The sequence below is a fragment of the Mesoplodon bidens genome (assembly GCF_964165515.1).
Source record: "Mesoplodon bidens genome assembly, contig: HAP1_SCAFFOLD_523, whole genome shotgun sequence".
Classification (NCBI taxonomy): Eukaryota; Metazoa; Chordata; class Mammalia; order Artiodactyla; family Ziphiidae; genus Mesoplodon; species Mesoplodon bidens.
Window position 1 is genome coordinate 50,342 of NW_027672342.1, and position 14,293 is coordinate 64,634.

Genomic DNA, 14,293 nt, shown 5'->3' on the forward strand with positions numbered 1-14,293 from the left:
TTACAATTAGATGACTAGGGTGGGCCCTAATCCAATATGACGGGTGTCCTTGTAAGAACAGGAAATTTGTCACAGACACATACAGAGGGAAGACGTGTAGACACAGGGAGAAGTCAGCCATCTAGAAGCCAAGGGGAGAGGCCTGGAACACCTCCCTCCCTCACAGAACTCAGAAGGAACCGACCCCGCTGACACCTTGATCTTGGACTTCCAGCCTCCAGAATGAGAGAAAACAAATTTCTGTTGTTTAAGCCACTCAATCTGTGGTACTGTGTTACAGCAGCCCTAGCAAACTGAAGTGGCTGACCCCATATTTTAGGTGGTAATCAAGTGTAACTGGAGAAAATCACAAAACAGCTTTTGTGGCTTAACTCTAAACTCATGATGACCTACTCCCAAATTGCCTGGGATCCCCTTAGTAGTCTCCAACAGTTTTCTCGCTCTCATGATTCACAATGACTATTTCAAAGCTCCTTCAGGCCTCTCCAAATCTCAGTGCTGCCCTCAAACCTCACTCTCACTAGGCACTCTTGTTTTATAAGTTACTGATAACATCTCAAGTCATCCACTTACACTCCCCCGCCCTCCTGACACCAAGTACAAAACTTCCTCCATAGGCACATGTCTTATCCACGCCCTCCCCCGAAGGGCCAGATGTGGTGTTTCTCCTCCTGTCAAAGGCTGTTCTGTCCACCTCTATTAGGAACACTTCCATTCGGCCCTTCCCGGGATCTAAACAATACAGTTTCGTCCTCTCTTCTGTGCATTCAGTGCTGACTGGAGGCTCTCCATTGACTCTGAACCATGCTCAAGTCTTTCCCATTAAAACAACAGCAAAACTAAATCACTTTATTCAGTCCTCCTTCTTCTACCCATTGCTGTCTCTCCCCTGCCCTTCACAGCCAAAATTCCCAAAGGAGTTATCCATCCTTCTGTCTTTACATGGTCACTGCCCACTTACTCTTTTTTTATATAAATTCATTTATTTTATTTATTTTTGGATGTGTTGGGTCTTTGTTATTGTGCGTGGGCTTTCTCTAGTTGTGGCGAGCAGGGACTACACTTCATTGTGGTGAGTGGGCCTCTCATTGCAGAGCACGGGCTCTTGTTGAGGAGCACGGGCTCTTCTTGTGGAGCACGGGTTCTAGGCACGTGGGCTCAGTAGTTGTGGCACATGGGCTTCAGTAGTGGTGGCTCGTGGGCTCTAGAGCGCAGGCTCAGTAGTGGTGGCACACGGGCTTAATTGCTCCGCGGCATGTGGGATCTTCCCGGACCAGGGCTCGAACCCGTGTGCCCTGCATTGGCAGGCGGATTCTTAACCACTGTGCCAGAAGGGAATCCCCACTGCCCACTTATTCTTACCCTCCTCCACCATCTGCCTTCCAATCCCTCCACTCCACAAAGCAGCTCTCTCACATTACCAATGACCTTCACGCTGCTCAACACAATGAGCAGTTTTCAGTCACGCCTCGCTTGGCCGCTCAATGGCATCTGATGCTCTTGAACAGTCCCTTCATCTGAAAGCGCTCTCTTCCCTTTCGTGATATACAGCATCGTCCTGGTTTTCCTCCTGCCCCTCCGCCTCCTTTGCAGGTTCACCCTCCTCTACAAGGCCTTTAAGCTTTCGAGAATCACTAAGCTCAAGGCTAGCCCCTCTCCTCTTGCCACCCTCCGCTTTCTCCCTCAGCACCGTCATTACCACCTCAATGCAGGTGACACAGGAATGTGTATCTCAAGCCACTTCTCTCCTTGCCTGTTTGTCAATAATATGTCAAAGTCAGTAAGTCCAAAATTAAAGCCATGATTTTCTTGTTGGTTCTTTGTTCCCTGACTCGTAAATGGGCCATTATGCATCCAGCTGCATAATTAGAAACCAAAGCTTATCCTTGACCCCTCGTCCTCTCTTCCTTGTGAACCCATCCCCGTGGCTCTCAAATCCTTTCACTGCCCCCTCTCTCCACCAACACACCGTACTCCAAATAGCCATCACCTCCCACCTGCACTACTCCAACTGCCTCCCAACTGGCTCCTCCTCTCTACTCCAGTCCCCTTGACTCTGTCTTCCACACTGTGGCCAGAGTGTCTTGTAAACACAAATTCTGTCATGACACCCCTTCCATGAAACTCCTCATCGCTTTAAAGATAATATCAAGGACTTCCCTGATGGTGCAGTGGTTAGCAGTCCACCTGCCAATGCAGGGGACACACGGGTTTGAGCCCTGCTCCAGGGAAACCCCACATGCCGTGGAGCAACTAAGCCTGTGCTCCACAACTACTGAGGCTGTGCTCTAGAGCCTGTGAGCCACAACTACTGAGCCCACATGCCACAACTACTGAGCCTGCATTCTAGAGCCCGTGTGCCACAACTGTGGAAGCCAGCATGCCTATAACACGGCATGCCCGTGTTCTGCAACAAGAGAAGCCACCACAATGAGAAGCGCGTGCGCAGCAACAAAGAGTAGCCCTGGCTCGCCACAACTAGAGAAAGCCCGCACGCGGCAACACAGACCCAATGCAGCCAAAAATAAATAAATAAATACTTTCTTTTAAAAGAGAAAGAACTAGGGGGTTGAAATTTTGTCCGCAGGCCCAGTCATAAAGCAAGAAAACTTTGTCTTTCAAATACAGGAAAAGGGGCCTAAATTCTACTATGAGCAGCACTTGAGCCTGGAAGATTCTGGAAGGTCTGGAAGCCACTGCCGACTTGTTCATCCAGAACTCAGAATTCTTCCTGGAGGAACGGCTTTCCCACCACTGATCTGTGAGGAGTGTTCAAAAGGGGGCTGAGCTCATCCCCCAGGAACCCACATTCTGTGGTCTTCATTAACGTTGCAAAGCCAAAGCCCCCCTTTTTTAGAGAAACAAAGAGGAAGGTGGGCCCCTCCTCCAGCAGATCTTTCCCACCCCCCGACCCGGGCCAGTGGTAAAAAGCATGGGAGGGAGCAGGTCTCCTTTCTGAACCGACCACAGGGCTGGGCACTGCTGCAGCCCCTGCTTGCTCACCCTTGCTCACCGAAGGATGTGCCAAGGCGCCAGGAAGCTGGAAGCTTTCATTTAAAAAGACGAAAAAAGAAAAAAAAAAAAAAATGGACCGAGAGAGAAAGAGTTGCAGGGATCGACAACCACATAGCTTTCCCTAGAAAAATGAAAACTGCCCACCAGCCTGCCAAGACTGGGTCGTTAAGGTGGGTAGCTCAGTTTCAGCCCCCCTTCCTTGTGTTTTACCTTCTCCAGTTACATTGTAAATTGAACATAAAAGGATCTGAGCAATCAAAGGCATATTCTCTGCAATACATAGCGGAATATAACGTTTTCCCATTTCATTCAAACATGATAAAAATACTGACCAACGGAGGCTTCCCTGGTGGTGCAGTGGTTGAGTGTCCGCCTGCCTACCGATGGAGGTGACGCGGGTTCATGCCCCGGTCTGGGAAGATCCCACGTGCCACAGAGCAGCTAGGCCCGTGAGCCATGGCCACTGAGCCTGCGTGTCCGGAGCCTGTGCTCTGCAACGGGAGAGGCCACAACGGTGAGAGGCCCACGTACAGCCAAAAAAAAAAAAAAAAAATTACTGACCTACGATGGATTGTTTGCCCGACTGTGTGTTTGTCTGCCCACCTTCTTTGCATTTGTCTCTACCTATGTGCCAATGTTCACCAGCCTCAATATTTATTAGAGATGTTAGGCTCTTAGTGTGGTTGAGTGTGGTTGCCTAATTTTGTAGAGCATCCAATTTGGACACACTGGCTCTAAATAAATTCTTCCCCGTGAAGACGATGATAAGAATCCCAGCAGCGGTGCTGAGTCTTAGGAAATAGAACTCGGGTTGGGGTGAAAGTCTATGAAACCTTAGGATCTAAGGAGGGGCGAGTCATCTGGCCCCAGAGGGCTGAGTTTCTCCCAATCTCCATTCCTGATCAGAGTCTACATTTTCACCCTTCAAGGTCCAGTTTCAGGACTGTTCCTTTATAAAGCCTCCTGAGTCGTGCTCAGGGTTTCCTCCCCACAAATCTGAACCTTTCTGGGTAGTGCAGAAACTTGAAACTTACAGGGGCGTGACCCATGACATTGTTTGTCTTATCTCTGTGTGTGTGTGTGTGTGTGTGTGTGCGCACGCGCATGCACAAGAGTAAGAGCTAATGTTTCCTGAGAGCTTTCTTTGATGCAGGGGCTATGCAAAGCAATATATATGTCATACATATGAAATACATATATATAATGATATAGATAGATATTCTGTCTCCCCAACTAGATAATTAATTCCTTATGGGAAAGAGCTAAGTTCTGAACTTGGTTCTATGCCCCCAAGAGAGCTTAGGTTGGTGCAGAGTACTCAGTAAACATTCAATAAATATTTCTTGGCTGTCAACCAATCCCAAGAAATTAGCAGAGTTCACTCTGGAAGGAATGTTGAGTGAAACAATAATGGAACCGGACTCAGCAATGAACATTTTTTTGACTGCCTGATGTAGAGATATAACCAATCTGGCTTGTCATTCATTAACTAATTGTGTATCGCGGCCAAAGAGCATGGGTCTGGAAGTCAGGTGACATAAATCTCACCCCACTTCTGTGACCAGGTCAGGGTAGTGCCTTGGGTGAGTCTCTTCCCCTCTCTGGGTCTTAATAGCCTCAAAAAAGGAATTGGACTAGATGGCTGTAAGCTTCCTTCCAACCCCAGAATGACGTGATTCTATAGCTCTATCTACAAATGTACACGCTTCTTGTTTGTGACACAAAGCCCCACCGAAAAACAGAGTCGGTGAGAAATTATGAAAAACATCGGGTGCCGTGATCATTTGCACACTCTAAGGATGCTCAATTCAATAAATTCCACCCCTGTACCTAGCCTGCCTCTCCAGGGCAACAGAAGATTCAAGGCTGTCAGTGGAGCAAACCAAACAGTCTCTCCCCATAATTGTATTGACAGGATATCAGTCGAGTTCTGATGGCAGGAAGGGTGCACCCTGACAGGTTCTGTAAAGGAGCCTTGAAGGCTATTGTTGCAGGATCCTCTGTTGAGTCACAGAGTTCTGGGGAAATGAGAATCAAGCAGGGAGAAGCCTGGCTCTTTCTCTATTTAATTTTATTCTTCCCAGAGAGTCACATTTGAAGGAAAACTGGCTAACCACACGTCACTTTATACAATAGAATAGATGCCCTTTCTAATGGAAAACACCTGCATCTTCTTGTGGCCACATTAAAACATGCAGTTGTTTCAATCAGCCCCACTCAATAGCCAGCTGGCTTGGTTTTAAATGAGGCAAAGAGTTGTTGAGCTCTTGCTGATAAAATATCTGCTTGGATGTCTGAGGTTTTCACTTTTCACTTGGTTACGGTGACATCTGGCAGACATGTTCTTGAATAACTGATGTGTGTACGTCCCGGTAAATTCCATGGGTGTGAAACAGCAGTGTTGTGTTCGTTCAGGCAGTGTGTCTGCATTTTAAATGAAAAAGAAAATTGCAATCCTATTCACTGGAGAAAACAATCTGAGCAACAACCTCCCAACATGGGGGAGTCAATGACTCTTTCTCAGGTGCTATGTTCCCCCAATACAGATGCAACGTTCAGATTCAGACGGAGACAAAACCAAAATATACTTCAGTTCCAATCATTCTCCTGCAGACACCCCAGGCAGAGGGCACTCCCACCTCTGCTGCACACAATGAGAACTCGCACAGAAACAAGGGTTTGAAAATCTGGGATTGTGAAACTGACATGCCACAGTCAAGAAATCCACAAGCCATGCCTCAACAGAAATTTCAGCAATACATTATTGTTTAAAAAGATTTTTTTAAAGGCTCCACCATCTTGGATACTTTCAATCTTCTTTTCTTGAGAGCTGAAAACCTCAAAGTTTTTTTTTCATAATTTAAATTTCCTTTAAAATAGAGGAAGCTTTTTGGAGTGGTAAAAGTAAAGCTGGGCTGGGAGCCAGTGAACGAAGCTTATACCCCTGGCTCTGCCAGAACCTGGCACAAAGAACCCACCACAGACCTCCTCAGCGTCGCCAGTGTAAGGAGGGGTCTGAAGAAGGTAATAATCAAGGTTACTCCTTGCTCTCAATGTTTCTGCAGCTTTTACTTAGGCCAGATTTTAGTAGAAAAATCTGGTGGTGGTGGTCAGTATTGAAATGTGGACATAATCTTCACTGCTACTGAAACTACCTTACGGCCCATCAAGAACTGGAGGGAGAAAAGTAAGAAGGAAACACCTGCTTTCCTGACAGGAGACAAGCTGGGCACGATCACCAGGGCGCCCCCTGCTGCTTGAGCCGAGTCACCGCTGACGGGGCAGCCCTGCTCTGTGTCACATGCTCTGAAGACAGAACCCTCGGTGGTGGGTCAGTGTCTCCCGCACGTTTTCCAACCCAAAGTTCAAGTTCAGGAATTAGGACTGAATTCATCTGGAAGCTGTTCAGCTAGTGCCATCCAGAGGCCAAATACTGTCTTTCTTGATATGCAGCACGAGCAAAAGGAAAAATGGGAGGGGAAATGTTTACTTAGAGATGTATGTTATACATGTTAAACACATGTATATTGTACATACACATGTGTGTATGTGTGCATACATATGTGTATATACAAGGTGTATATATCTATGCATATACCTATATGTATGTATGTGTCTCTATGGCTATGTTATAGCTTGGGGTGTGCATCACACTTAATTCACCATGGAGAATAACTCCATTACACTGTCCATTTTGTATTTCACTAGGAAGGCGTTGGTCCCCCAGTAACTGCTTGAGTAAAAGCAATGATCAGAGGTGAGGAAATTGATTCTCCCCTTGATCCCAGAGTGGTGAACCCCATCTGTCTGTGCCATCTGTCCTCTGAGAGTGGCTCTTCTCACCTATAAATAAGTGAAGGATTTTGCTCCACTTTGGGAGGCCTAGGAAGGGGAGGTGTTAGATGGAAGGGTGCCTAGTGTGATAAGCCAGCTTCTCCCAGCTGCTGGTCCAGGAAACAGTTTGGGTAGGGCAAGAGCAGAGAATCCATGTTTTCACAGGAGCCAGTTAACTCAGCTAATTCTACCACGATGTTAAGAAAGCCCAGGTTCCCTGTACGAAACAAACAAAAAACTAACAACAACCAAAACCTCTGGGCTCTAAACAGCTCCTGGCGTTCAGATAAATAATTGTTACTGAATCCACGGTTATCACCTGCGCCGTCCACCCCCGGAATCTGGGGAACTGCGCACATTTTTAAAGGCACACTGCCCTCCAGTGGCGCAAGGTAAAATTGCTCCATGACCAGCTTCCCAAGCGCCAAACTTCAACTTGACCTTCCCTGAGGCCCCGGAAAGGAGCGTTGATGCCACGCCAGCGTTGGGTGATCACCATTCCCGAAACGTGACTAATGTAAGGGAGCGTGCGATCAAAGAGGCGGCGACCTAGTTGGAAACGGCGGCTCCCTCGCTCGTTTGTGTCTGTGGGACTCCTGGGGCAGAGATTCGCGCTTTTTGTCTCTTAGGGTCGTAATTCTGGTTAAGAGTATGATTGGGTGGAAATTAGCGTGTGATGTGATGCTTCCAAGGGGCGTACAGAACACTGGCTACATAACAGCAGCCCAGGCATTCAGGGGAATCGGGACAGGCGGCCTGCACCCTGCGAGGGCTGGCTGGTGGTAAGGGTGCTGCTACCTGTCTGTCACCCTGGGGGTTCACCCTGCGTGAATACATATGCAAATAGCCGCCAACGTGGAGCACTTACCACGTGTCAGGGATCTCACAGGGATTACCTTATACAATCTTCCCAGTCACTCCCTTTAATGAGTGCCATTATCCTCCCACTTTGAGGATGAGGAAACTGAGGCTCAGCGAGGTGATGCGGCCTGCCCATGACCGCCTGGGGGTCCAGGTCTGTCTGGACCACAGCTGGAGCTCCCAGTGCCAGGCTTGGAGCGGGGCGGTGGGGCTGGGGCAGGATGGGTGGAAACCCCCGGCCGCGTGGGTGCCCAGTGAGGGGACGAGTGCAAGAGGGTGAAGGGCGTGGGGGCGGCTCACCTTGACGATGAGCGAGCGGGTTCTGAAACATGGAATCCCGCACGACCCCCAGCCTCTCATTCTCCATGGCCGGTTGGATGTCGGCCACGGTCAGGGGCCGCCGCGGGGGCAGGCAGATCTGGCTGACGGTGTGGCGCACCGGCTGCTTCTTCTTCCGTCGCGTGAGGTCGTGGCAGGAGGTCCTGGCCTCTGGCATCCTGGGGATCGTGGCGAGTCGACCAGCCGGCTGGATCGAGCGGCCTTCCCAGGTAGGGGGCTGGTGCGGAACTCGGAGGGGCCCTCCGCCAGTCCCGGGACATACCACCCGGACGCCGGGGTGGACACCAGACGCCGGGCTCCCTCCGGAGCGAGGCACGCCCACCTCGCGCCGCCCCCTCGTTGCAAGGAGCACTAAGACCTACAAAAGCCCCTCTGGCTCCTGAGAGCGCCTTCTGGGCTCTGCGCTGTGGATTCGAAAAGGAGAGAAAATCACGACCACCCCTTGAGGAAGAATGGAACCGTCCGTTTCCATGGTGACAGGAGACCAATGGCACTGGAACAGGGCTGGTCGATTTACTTTCAGGAAACTTTTTGGCGGCCACCTCAGTGGACGTGTTTTGAGTTTTCTTAAGTAGACCTGAGAAAAACCCAAGAATCACCACTGGGCTGTGTTAAAAGCGACGGAGTTCTAGAAGGCCAGCTACACTTGACTTCCAAGTCAAAGACACATACACCCCCCCACTCACCACGACCCCTCTCGCCGCCCCTTCCCACTTCTCCCAGCGACACACACACACACACACACACACACACACACACACACACACACACACACACACACACACCGGGGCAGAGCGTTACGTGTTTCAGAATGAAATAGAAATCCGCATGCCAAGCCTGATGTTACTGCTAAACCACTGTGTGATCTCAAATTAGTCACCTTTTGGGTCCTCGGTATTTTCTTCTGTGAAATGTGTAGGGGGGGAAAGTCTAGAGTTGAATGAAATCAATGGTACCCAACTTTGTGCAACAGAAAAAAGGGAAGTTGAAAAATACAGATTCACTGAATCAGAATATCTGGAAATGGGATCTGAGAATCTGTATTTTAATCCTTCTTCCCCTTTGGATTTTTTTTTTTAAGTTCAAAGCTATGGAAACTTTGAAAGAAGAGTACAAGGAAAACCCATATAGACTTCACCTAGATTGACTGGTCCTTAGTATTTGCCACGTTTACTTTCTGTGTGTGTGTGTGAACATGCACACACACACACTGCTAAACCATTTTGAAAAGATCTGCAGACAGCATCATATCTGACCCTAAATACATGTACCTGCCAAGAACAAGGACAGTCTCACACAGAACTACAATGCTATTATGTCTATGGATTTCAATGTCACAATAATGGTGCCTGGTATGCAGTCTGTATGCAAAGTGGGAAATCTGCACTTTTTAAGAGCTTCCCGAGTGATTGGTGCAGTGTTTTGGGAACCACTAGCCTGGATGATCCCTAGTCTGCCTTCTAGTTCCAGCCTTTAGTGCCGTCATTCACCCATCATTATCATCTTCATTAAATGTGCAAATATCCACAAGGCTCTGGGTAAAGGGTTCACCACAGAGAAGTTGCACAGACAACAAACCTTCACTGCACGGCCTTGCACAGCAACAGTGGACAACAGCAGCACTGCCTTTCCAGAGCAAATCAGACAGACTTCCGACTGTCCATCCAAGGCCTGAAGAGGCCCTTGGGTGGTGACAGGTGTATGATGTACGCTTTATGGTTTCTCTAGTCTGCTTCACTTTCAGACTTTCACATAAGTGCGTGTTGTGCACTTTTTAATCAAAGCTGCTTGGCAGCTCACACAGAGGAAGTCAGGTGGTGCAGCAAGGCGCAGGATACTGCAGTAGTAGGAAGATCACAGGTTTGAATCCTAGCTGGGGCCACATAAGTTCCCCTGTGACAAGTTACATGAAGCCCTAGTTTTCTCATCCACAAAGTAAGGCTGATATTACCTAATAAAGATTTCCTAAAACAGGGGGTTGTTATAGGATTCCATGAGAAATCTCTTTGCTGGTGTGATTGTCTTCACTATGCAGTAAGACTAAAAGTTTGGGTGGCATGTATACTGGCCTCGACTTGATGGCCTGCTTAAAGCTTTACTTTTAATCATAAGCTAAGTTTCTTCAGGACTCAGTGGAAATGGGAGAATCGGAATAGATCTTCAAGGTTTCTTCTACCTCTAACCTCCACCTAAGTTCAATATGCATTAGACTCCACACCGCTGACCCCCTGCCATCCCCTGACTTCACCCCTTACCTCTGTCCCCGTCACTCACGGTGCTCCCGCTACCCTGGCCTTCTTTCAGTTCCTGCAGCAACCAAGTTCAGGGCCCCTGGATTTGCTCCCAGCCTGGAACACTCTTCCATCGATTTTTGTTCACCCTTTTCATTTAGAACTCAACGGTCACTCGTCCAAGGGCCTTCCTTACTATCTAACCTAGCTCTCACTGTCCCTAGTCGCTCCCTATCACATTACTCTGATCTATTTTCCTTAGAGGATAATCTGAAATTATCTTGGTTGATTAGTTTGTTTTCTGTCTTCCTCAGGTTAGCCCTCAGCATCTTGTTCACTCCTAGACTGCAGACGGACCTCAGCAAAAAAAACTGTTGAATAAATGGCATGCATGCACGAATAAGCAAGTCGGCGGAAGGGCTCTGTCCCACTTTCTTAGTTTTAGGATCCCGCTCTACCCTGTCCCACCCCACTCGCAACAAGCCCGGGAGCAAATTGGGCAGAAAACGACGCGAGTCACAGCCCCACAGCCAGCGAGCTGCTACGGCAGGGCGATGCCGAAGGGGGCGGGCCGGAAGTGACACACCCACTTCCGCCTTCGCCACACCAGCACTTCCGGATTGGAAGGCAGGTGGCCACGCGTTCGGAAGGTAAGTGAAAGCGCCTTATAGTTGCTCCGGCTTTTTTCCCAGTTGGCGTGTCTGAGCCGAGAGGTGTGTGGCTGCTGTCTTCACCTCCCCGGAGGCCCGCCTTTGGCCCAGGTCCCCAGGGATGAGGGTGGCGCCTGTTTTCTCCGCAGCCGCTCCAGGCCCCTCCACTCGGGAACCTCTCGTTCGTTCCTCCCTCTCAGCCCCGGAACGCCCACCTCGGGGCAGAGCAGGGTCTCCAGGGCACCCCAAAGTGGGGAGGGGATCGGGACCAGGCTTGGGCACGTCCCTGAAAGGCGGGAAGTGGTATGTTCCGAATAAGTGTGAGTAAATGTATATCCATACATATCGAATGCCGGGGAATCATTTGGGAGCCAGACGGACGAGAAGATCCCAGCCCTTAGGAGGCCGGTTCTGTCCCAACGGAGCGAAGTGCAGTAGGCAAGCAGCTGGATTGTTGAGAAACATTGTAACGAGAAGGCGGGACCCAGAAGTGATGAGAGAAAGTGAGTTTCAAACTTAGACCAGTTATAGCGCAGAAAGGTAACGGAGGAAAGGCATTCCTGGGGAAATGAGATGCTTTTGTAAAGTCCCTGATAACGAGAAGGATCACGGTGTATTCTGGGAACGGAAAGAAGACAGGATGTCTGAAACCCAGGGAGAAATGAGCGGTGGAGGGGTAGGCATGGACTAGACTAGCTCATGAAGGGCATGGTAGGTCTGTAAGGATTTGGAACTTTATTTTAAGAATAATGGAGGGACTTCCCTGGTGGTGCAATGGTTAAGAATCCACCTGCCGGTGTAGGGGACACGGGTCCGAGCCCTGGCCCGGGAAGATCCCACATGCCTCAGAACAGCTAAGCCTGTGCGCCACAACTACTGAAGCCTGCGCTCCTAGAGCCCGTGCTCTGCCACAGGAGAAGCCATGGCAATGAGAAGCCTGCACACCACAATGAAGAGTAGCCCCCGCTCGCGGCAACTAGAGAAAGCCCACAGACAGCAACGAAGCCCCAGCACAGCCAAAAATAAATAAAATAAAATAAATAAACTTACAAAGAATAATGGAGAAGCCATAAGAAGGTTTTAGTGGGACGTGACTATATATTTAAAACGTGGTGCTGAGTTCAAGAGACCAGAAGGAGAAGCATAGAAGGTATTTACAAAAAGAAAGAAAGAAACTAATGGAAGGTAAAAATACTAAAAGGAATTATCTGCTCTGTTCATTGTTATTGAGAGATCCTGAGGGAATTCCCTGGTGGTCCATTGGTTAGGACTCTGTGCTTCCACTGCAGGGGGCACGGGTTCGATCCCTGGTCAGGGAACTAAGATTCCGCCAAGCCACGTGGTGCAGCCAAAGAGAGAGAGAGAGAGATAGAGAGAGAGAGATCCTGAAAGATGGGCCAGGAAAGTATCTCTTGAATTTAGTGGCTCTAAGGTCATAGGCACTCTAACTGGAGCAGTCTCAGGGGGCGTGTCTTGGAGATGGAAGCTGCAAAGAAGTGGGTTAAGAAGGGGTTTCTGTGCATCTCTGGGTGACACCAGGTAGGAAGGCCTTAACCAAAGCTCCTGTTGCCTCCGTTGGAGGTGAGATCCTGAGGCTGGTAGTTTTGGCTTATAGGTATCAGTCCATATGTTTGTTATTCCCCATCCTTCCAGCTAGACAATTCTTATAGTTTCTTGACTACCGAGGAGAAAGTAGGTACCTTCTGGTAGAAAAGGTGCTTAAGCATTCAGACTTGAAAGACCACTGACACAGAGAGGTCTCCAGGATCTGTTGTTAAGTGAAAATAGCAAAATGCAGATCAGAATATACAGATGCTGCCTTCTCTGTGAGAAAGGAGGGAAAATAAGGGCAGATTATTTTGATGTTTGAACCATGTAAACGTATTACCTTTAGTATTACTTTTAGTCGCAGAGAAATAAAATCTTAAAAATTGAAACCCAGAAGCAATACGGAGCAAGGAGAGTTGTAAGATGTGTTTGTAAAATTATATTTTTAACCATGTCTTTTGTGAAGTACATTTCTATTCCTGTACTTAAACTCCAGGATGCACGTGCTCTGTATAAGAATTGACATTGGAGCCTTATTAAACTTCATTCCAACTTATTGCAGAACTTGGACATTTTGTTGGACACTAACAAGGCCCATTCAGCCTCTTTCTCAAAGATGCGATCTACTAGTTTGAGGTCAGTGGATACTTGATGTTCCCGCTCTGAACCACAGCTGGGCTAAATGCTACAAAAGAAAAATAGTTTGCTATGAAAGTATAGCATTTGGGGAATGGACCAAGCTCAAAGGGTCAGGAAAGGTTTCTTTCTTTTCTCTCTCTCTCTCTCTTTTTGGTAAATACTTGAAACAGTATGTTTACATCCTTCAGTTGCTTGTTTTTACGCTTGTATTTTTTAAAAATAAATTTATTGATCCATTTATGGCTGTGTGGGGTCGACGTTGCTGCCCGCAGGCTTTCTCTAGTTGCAGCGAGCGGGGGGTTACTCTTTGTTGTGGAGCATGGGCTCTAAAGCAGAGGCTCAGTAGTTGTAGTGCAAGGGCTTAGTTGCTCTGTGGCACGTGGCATCTTCCTGGACTAGGGCTCGAAACCGTGTCCCCTGCACTGGCAGGTGGATTCTTAACCACTGCGCCACCAGGGAAGTCCTTAATGCTTATTTTTCAGTGAAAGGAGTCTGTATTCTTGTTCTGCCCCTTGCTTTTTAGAAAGTGAACTATTTCAGTTCACTTTAAAAGAGTAGACAAATAAGAGTAGACAAAAATATAACAAATACCCCTGTACTCGTTACTCCAGTTAAGAAATAAAAGATTGAAGATATAAGAGTAACTGGCTCTCTACTTGTCCCTAATCCCTGAATTTACCAGTTATATTCCCCGTGCTCTATTCATAGTTTTACTACATATGTATCCATTCAGAAAAGATACATGAAACGATTTTGTGTTTTGAATGTAACATACATGGCATCATCATGTATGTATTCTCTTAACTCAATATACACGTCATCATAACATTTATATTGTCTTAACTCAGGATGCATGGTATCATAATGTTTATATTCTTTTAAAGCTTTCTGGAAGAAGCGATGCTCAAGCCAAGCTCTGAAGGATGAAAGGAGGCAGGGAGGGGTAGGAGACAGCGGAGAGCGGCCCAGAGTGAGGGAGTCGTGATTTATAAGACCTCAAGCCAGGGAAAGGATTGGAGCATGTTTGGGGAACCGAAAAAAAAAAAAATAGTCCCGTGTAGCTGGAGCAACAGAGTTTGAGAGGAGAGGTAGAAGATGAGGCCATGGGGGAACAAGGGCCCGATCATGGCAGAGCACTGTTCTCAATTAACTATATTTTTTCCATATCATAAAGGC

At 48.0% G+C, this 14,293-nt stretch overlaps 1 protein-coding gene across 1 annotated transcript in view; it reads left to right on the top strand.

Moving 5' to 3' along the window:
- Positions 1-8,087: 8,087 nt before the first annotated feature.
- The window catches only part of LOC308610338 (transcription termination factor 1-like), a gene marked incomplete at both ends in the record, with an annotated part of 35,808 nt that continues 29,602 nt past the window's right edge, over positions 8,088-14,293 (top strand). Inside the window, 2 exon segments of the mRNA XM_081259512.1 lie at positions 8,088-8,258; positions 10,726-10,930. Coding sequence (XP_081115638.1) covers positions 8,088-8,258; positions 10,726-10,930 — 376 coding nt within the window.